Below are 6,552 nucleotides of genomic sequence, written 5' to 3'. Positions count from 1 at the left end.
TATATATATATATTTATTTATTTTTTTAACAATTTTCTTCTTTTCAGAGTACGGAATAATATGGAAAACGAAGAGAGGAGACATAAAAAAAATCGATTGTTTAAAAACGTATCCAACGTGGATGAAAGACATGAATGATATTCTCGGTCCTTTGAAGATAAAGGATATATTTTTACCCGGAACCCATGATTCCGCGGCTTACGATGTGAACGGCAATATAATAAGCATCATTTCGAAATTTGCCGTGACACAGGTAAATGTAACATTGATTTTTTATATTCGAAAAAGGTTCTATATATATATATTATTATATTTAATCACACAACAAAATTTCATAGGATTTGGATATTCTTGGACAATTGATACACGGTGTACGATACTTGGACATCAGATTGGGCCATTATCCCGACGACAGTGAGGTTTGGTGGACGATCCACGGCCCATTTTATCGTTCAGTCCCGTTAAGGATTGTTATAGATCATGTGAAAAATTTTCTCGACAATACCGAGGAAATCGTGATAATGGACATACGTGAATTCGCCGTTGGTAATGCTGAATCCCTGAAACTCTCCTCCAACTCTCAACAAGTTTTGTTTGATTTGTGACATGATTGTGACGAAAAACAGGTTTCAATAATTATTCCGATCATCGCGCGTTGGTGTCCCATTTGGAAGACGAATTTCGCGATTACTATCTGATCCGAAATAATCAAGGATGGGGCGTCACGTTGAACGAGATCTGGTCTTCTGGAAAAAGATTGATAATCGGTTACGAGGATTCGAAAGTCGTGGCTAATCACGCCAGTGTCTGGCCTTGTGTGACGCATAAATGGGGGAATGTCAAGACCGTTGAGGACTTGTACAAATATTTGCATAAAATTGAAACCAACAATAGGTAAAACATTTCTTGAAGTGCAATTAAGGGGATAATGATGATTCGAGAAAGGATATGATTTATGCTAGTTGTATGCAAGAGGTGTGTTAAAAGATACGTATTTTTTTTTCTTTTTTTTTTTCTTTTTTTTTTTTTGTTAAAGGGACAGCATTCTGAGACCCCGATCTGCGATGGCGGAATTGACCCCGGATTTTAACGATATCATCTCGAATAGATTGGGAAATCTTCGAGATATGGCGCATAGAGTTAATTTGAATGTGACTAATTGGTATAGCACCATTTGGCAATACACTGCGAATATCGTAGCTACAGATTTCGTCAGGGACACGGATATCGTTCAAGTTGCCATTAAATCTAACAAAAATCGTTATCTCTATTGTAAGCACAATAATTTAATTTGATTGATTGATTGATTTAATCGTTGAAGAAAAGAATTTATTTTTATATTGAATTTGTTTTGCATATGTTGTAAATAAATATTGTAAATAATATCGGTAAATCTTCAGACGAGAGATTTTTATGATCTATAAATAATATGTATTCGAGCAATAAAATCTTTTAAATAAGATTTTCACGATAATTCTTTTTTTTTTCTTTTTTTTTCAACGGAAACTACATCTTACGATTGTATAATGATTAAAAAGGTAATGCTTGTTTAAGAGTACCATTTTCTGCCATGACAATGAGATTTCCGGCGGAAGAACGGAATAATACTTTCAACGTAATAAAAATCCTCATTACGTATTACGAAATTGAAATGAGATCTGTCGAACAGATCAGTATAAAAGATATTTTATACGGCATTGGTCGATCAATGAAAAATGTTTCTTTTATTTTTTTATTGTTTTCTCGTGTTAAGAATCACCGACCAGACGCAATATTTTCCCACAGAAACATATCCTAATATCAATTTCATTACCTGTCCAAATGATAAAGTATGTATCTTTATCGAACATTGTTCTGCTATTTTAAATTTAATGAATCATAATCTACTTCCAATTCATAGGTAAGTATGAATCCAGTGTGATTAATGGATAAAAAAAATATAAACGAAATAATGAAATCGTTGTATATAGATAAAATTATTCAAATTTTACTTAAACTTCCATTTATTAAAACTTTCAAAAATGTAGATTTCGCCAAGCAATTTGCGGTTACGAAAATACGAGACCAAAGGTGTGCTGCAACATAAATGATAGTAACGTAAACACATTTTTCACGCAAACGGACGATACATTTTACGCGAGACAAAGTTCGAGTTTAAAATGTGATAAAAGTTTCGTTCGTGGAAATGTTAATACTGTAGGAATGTTTCCTTTTGTTGCAAGAGTTGGATATAAAAGTAAGAGAAAAGATAGATAGAGATATTTATTTATTTTATAGATGTATCAGATTGATTTTATAATTCTTTTCTAGGCAATACAGGAAAAATAACGTATTCTTGTAACGGTGTAATTCTGAATCAACGCACAATATTAACCACTGCAAATTGTGCTATTATAAAGTTTAATAATTATAAACTGTGAGTAGTTATAATTTTTAAGGTAAAAATTTGAACAGATTTTTAATCTTTCAATAGGGATTCTGTAATTGTTGGTGAGTTTGATACTGATACTGATTCTAATTGTAATGTACAGAAAATAAATATATCGTATGTGATAAAACATCCTAATTATCAAGCTGAAACTTTCGCGAATAATATAGCGATGTTACATTTAAAAGAATCGATACAATATACTGGTAATAATTATTCAAATTTTCTTAATCCATTATGCAAAAGATTCGAAATTCTTATTTTTTTTTTTTTTAATTCAGTGACTGCACAACCTATCTGCCTTTTACCGAAAAATAATTATATAGATGTAGGAATAAATGCTATTCTCGTTGGTTGGGGCAAATTTGCAAATCGAAAGGGTAAGAAAATTATAAATAACTCGTTTAAATAACAGAGTTTTTTTAAATTTTAAATATCTAAATCTTATTGAAGTAAATCCTTGTAAGCAACAATTTTTAAAAATGAGGATTGTATCGATCGAAGAATGCATGAATTATTATATTCAAGGATTAGCTGTTGAATTGTGTACTATAGGAGATGAAATGCCATGTTCGGGATACACTGGAAGTCCTCTTTTACTTAAATATGGCGATTCTCATTTTTTGGTAAAAATTTACTATTTATTCATGATATTTCATGATTTTATATGTATAATTAAATCATATATTTATATATAAAATTACAATTATATATTTACATAAATTTCAGTTAGGTATTTTATCATATAGTTCCAACTGCAATGTAACCACCAGCTTTCCATCAGTCTTTGTCAATGTACAGAAATACGTAATATGGATTCTAGAAAATTATTAACTATTCATTAAAAGATTAATAATTTATTTAACGTTAATGTAAATTTGAATAAAGTACACACATATATATATATTATTATTTTCTTACATATAATCATCTTTAATCAAACTTTTGCTATTTATGCTTGAAAATGTTTAAATATTTTCCACGAGTCATCTCTTTTGCCTCTTCCAATCCTAATTGATATGCCATATCATGTAATTTTTTTACTTCGGATATTAAACCACCCATTGACAAATTTCCTAATTCTTATTAAATAAAAATTCTTATTTTTAACATAATAAAAAATATTCCATGTAATTTTGTTATCAAATAAAAACTTACGATGTAACTGATTTATATCATCTGGAGTGAGACCAGCAGCCCAAGCAGATGGTTCTGTTTGAGGTGAATTTTGAGCTACAAATTCGTTTACACCTGGAACTTCATTAATCATTAATATGATTACACGATATATTATTTTTTCTTTCAAAATTAAGTATATATAATGGTAACACGTATACATAAAATATACCTACTTTGTTCAGGCCATAAATCCGGTGATGCTCTATCTAATTTTTCTAAACTCATAAGACTTTCTTCTACGCAAATCAAATCTATAAATGAGAAATATATAAAAGTAAAATTTATTATTATTTTGTTGAAATATATGTATATGTAAATACCTGGTTCTGTTGGTTCTTCTGTAGTCATTATGTTCATTGATATTGTATAATCTAACCTAACCTAAAGTCAACAGCGAAATCTAACGTAAAAGGAAAAATAAATAAATACACAAATGTAATTTATAAAATCACAAATTATAATTGCACGCAATAAATTATCAAAGTCTTGTTACAATAAATATTATATAATATTTACTAATGTTACAAGGTTTGAAGATTTTGTTCGTTTTTTGATGGTTCTCGTAACTGATCCGCCAATTGTGTTTGTTGTTTCAACAGCGATTTTAATTTATTCCGTTCTTGTCGTTCAATATCGCGTTCTACACCTATTTCGAGTTGTTTTCTATAAAAAATTATGAAAATATACGTAACAAACGTGCTACGAAAAACAATTTTATCGTGTAACATGTACTGAACACTGTAGTCAAATTAATTTACATTTATGTGATATAATATGTAAAAAGTTCATTATAGATTCTAATCTTTCAGATCGAAAAAATATAACTAATTCAAAAAATTTTATATTATAAAAATAAAAGAAAAAATTGTATCTTCTTAAATAAAATGATTGTATATTAATTTCAACTTCAATTAAATAATTCAATCGAATTTTCTTTCGAATAATCTGATTTAAGAACGAAACATTTGAAGAAGGATATATTTATTCTCAATTTATATTTACATTTTTTTATTGTTATAATATATTATATATTTTCTATTTATTCAATGGTAAATACATGTTACACGATGGTTAGATTTTTATGGAATTTTATATACGTTGAATATAACCTAATATAAAAATATTTTAAATTACCTCTCAGCTTCTTGTTGATAATGCACATAAAATATAATACTTGCTGATGTTGCACAACATAATGCAAAAGTAATTTTTGCAGGAAGTGACATTCTTCTTACAATTCAAGAAGAATATTAAACACTTTTATATACGGTTATTATCGACAGTACGTAATCGTGGAAATGCGAGATATCGAATACGTTTTGCGAGATATTGAATTAGATTCTCGCAAGTACGTACGAATAATTTGTGAAAAGAACAGAGTGTAATTTTGTGGTGTAAAATCGAGGAAAATTGCGACAAATCTTAAGAATAGGTGCTGAGAAATGTGAGTAAAATATTTTTTCGTATATATTCTTTATTATTTTGCCAAAATATTCGCTTTATAAAATAATATACATGTATGTATTATAATAAAGTATATCCTTTGGCGTGTTATCGCCATTTTAATTATTAAAGCAAATTCCATGCATATGAAGCCTCATTTATTATCTTTATTTATTAATATTGATTAATAAGTAACAATTCTACTAATTATTTTTTACGAAATATATGAAAACCAAATTTAGTCTAGAATTTATTATCGACAGAAAATACGATAGCTAGAAAGCTACCGAATTTCGCCGCGAGAGAACACATCAAGTACTTGTACATTATAAAATAAAATTCATACTAGATCAAATAAAGATATTTATATTATATTACATGAGCGTGTTATAATAATATCAACGGGATATAGATAAATTTAACAGTTAGTTAAACGAAACAGTAAAATACCTATTATAATTATTTAATTAAATTTAACAATTCAACTTCAATTCAAATTTTCATCAAATCTCATCTATTTCTTTAATTTCACAATTTTAAGCAAAAATCTTTTCGAAAAAGATATTTATTCTAAATATTTATTTTCGAAACTTATTTTATATCTTCGAAATATTTTTTTATTGTAATTAATCAAAACACACAATTTTATTCGAAAGAAAAGAAAAATTTCCAGAAGTTTTCCAAGATCTCTTATATACTCTATCTTTCGTATTAGTCCTATTATTTCGGGAGGGATGATAATCTTCTCGTGACCATGCAACCATCTGAAATGTAATTGGGACTGGAAGGAATCTGATGATGTGGAAGGGTGGAGACGATGTAAGAGGGATATAGGGTCCGTTCTTATCTACAAAATACAGGCCACATTTCTCTGCCTTTTCATGTTCCACATCTCGTAAGTTATATCACGAGTTCGGAAACATCGGAGGACACGGTATGATGAATCGACCCTCGTCGCCCTTTTGTTCGCCCTCCAGTCAGATGTGATGATTTCAATTATATTTTTAATTATTATCTTTTCAAGAATTTACAAATTATCGTTAAAAATCGTTTGCTCTTTAATTCACTTGCGAATCAAGATAAAATGAAATGAATTTCTCTACCGAAATTCTAAAGATCAATTGTGTTAACTTTGCACTTAAAAGTGTACTTCGAAACGTTAAGAATTATCAGAATTATCGGATCTATTTCTTTCTTATCTACAAATATGAAAAACACTGTACAGATTCTAAAAGGAAAAAGAAGGATGTTTCACGAAGATGCAGCTATCCATTCTTGTAGACTTTCTAACAAGAAGTTCTCTTTCTTAGGAAGGGACGCGTGAGAGAACGGTTTAGGATATAATTATCGAATTCCGTTGGATGGCTGCCGGACACAGGGGCCTCGTGTATCCTTAGTGTGAACTTTACTGAACTTATATAATGCATGCGTAAGGAGAATGGACCACCCATGTAGAGAGGTCTCTCTCGACGCGGCCTCGAGTACCCTCAGGAGTCGCGCGC

The 6,552-nt window shown here is 29.3% G+C and overlaps 3 protein-coding genes across 6 annotated transcripts in view; 2 read left to right on the top strand and 1 right to left on the bottom strand.

Moving 5' to 3' along the window:
• The window catches only part of LOC102675603 (PI-PLC X domain-containing protein 1-like), a 2,715-nt gene extending 1,255 nt beyond the window's left edge, over positions 1-1,460 (top strand). Inside the window, exons 3-6 of the mRNA XM_006618775.2 lie at positions 13-253; positions 339-546; positions 627-894; positions 1,037-1,460. Of these exons, the coding sequence (XP_006618838.2) occupies positions 13-253; positions 339-546; positions 627-894; positions 1,037-1,295 (976 nt within the window). The 3' untranslated portion in view covers positions 1,296-1,460. The remainder of the gene's footprint in view (positions 1-12; positions 254-338; positions 547-626; positions 895-1,036) is intronic.
• Positions 1,461-1,565: 105 nt separating this feature from the next.
• Positions 1,566-3,344, top strand: LOC102670945 (chymotrypsin-like protease CTRL-1). Of its 2 annotated transcripts, none has more exons than XM_031511973.1 (7): positions 1,566-1,900; positions 2,028-2,236; positions 2,311-2,416; positions 2,474-2,634; positions 2,710-2,808; positions 2,984-3,054; positions 3,158-3,344. In XM_031511973.1, the coding sequence occupies exons 1-7, from the start codon at positions 1,716-1,718 to the stop codon at positions 3,260-3,262; spliced, it is 936 nt and encodes a 311-aa protein (XP_031367833.1). In that variant the 5' UTR covers positions 1,566-1,715; the 3' UTR covers positions 3,263-3,344. The 2 variants fall into 2 exon arrangements, with proteins under 2 accessions (XP_031367833.1, XP_031367832.1); XM_031511972.1 differs by having other exon boundaries at positions 2,882-3,054.
• On the bottom strand, positions 3,054-4,928 carry LOC102671078 (protein lin-52 homolog). Of its 3 annotated transcripts, none has more exons than XM_006618747.2 (7): positions 4,742-4,928; positions 4,124-4,270; positions 3,928-4,007; positions 3,781-3,858; positions 3,587-3,679; positions 3,350-3,510; positions 3,054-3,247 (listed from the first exon to the last, which is right to left on the bottom strand). In XM_006618747.2, the coding sequence occupies exons 3-6, from the start codon at positions 3,962-3,964 to the stop codon at positions 3,377-3,379; spliced, it is 342 nt and encodes a 113-aa protein (XP_006618810.1). In that variant the 5' UTR covers positions 3,965-4,007; positions 4,124-4,270; positions 4,742-4,928; the 3' UTR covers positions 3,054-3,247; positions 3,350-3,376. The 3 variants fall into 3 exon arrangements, 2 of the variants coding, with proteins under 2 accessions (XP_006618810.1, XP_006618808.1); XM_006618745.2 differs by having other exon boundaries at positions 3,587-3,685; positions 4,742-4,927; XR_422213.2 differs by having other exon boundaries at positions 3,098-3,247; positions 3,324-3,510; positions 3,587-3,685.
• Positions 4,929-6,552: the final 1,624 nt, after the last annotated feature.

The sequence above is a fragment of the Apis dorsata genome, unplaced genomic scaffold, assembly GCF_000469605.1.
Source record: "Apis dorsata unplaced genomic scaffold, Apis dorsata 1.3 scaffold_374, whole genome shotgun sequence".
NCBI lineage: Eukaryota > Metazoa > Arthropoda > Insecta > Hymenoptera > Apidae > Apis > Apis dorsata.
Note: the sequence above shows the minus strand (reverse complement) of the source record. Positions and strands in the feature narration are given on the sequence as shown.

Coding starts and splice junctions, on each gene's coding strand:
- LOC102670945 (XM_031511972.1), top strand. CDS start 1,716: ATGTTTCTTTTATTTTTTTATTGTTTTCTCGTGTTAAGAATCACCGAC. Junction 1,901..2,027: donor AATCTACTTCCAATTCATAG/GTAAGTATGAAT, acceptor TCAAAAATGTAG/ATTTCGCCAAGCAATTTGCG. Junction 2,635..2,709: donor AGAATCGATACAATATACTG/GTAATAATTATT, acceptor TTTTTAATTCAG/TGACTGCACAACCTATCTGC.
- LOC102671078 (XM_006618745.2), bottom strand. CDS start 3,964: ATGAACATAATGACTACAGAAGAACCAACAGAACCAG. Junction 3,859..3,927: donor AGAAGAACCAACAGAACCAG/GTATTTACATAT, acceptor TCTCATTTATAG/ATTTGATTTGCGTAGAAGAA. Junction 3,511..3,586: donor TGATATAAATCAGTTACATC/GTAAGTTTTTAT, acceptor TTATTTAATAAG/AATTAGGAAATTTGTCAATG.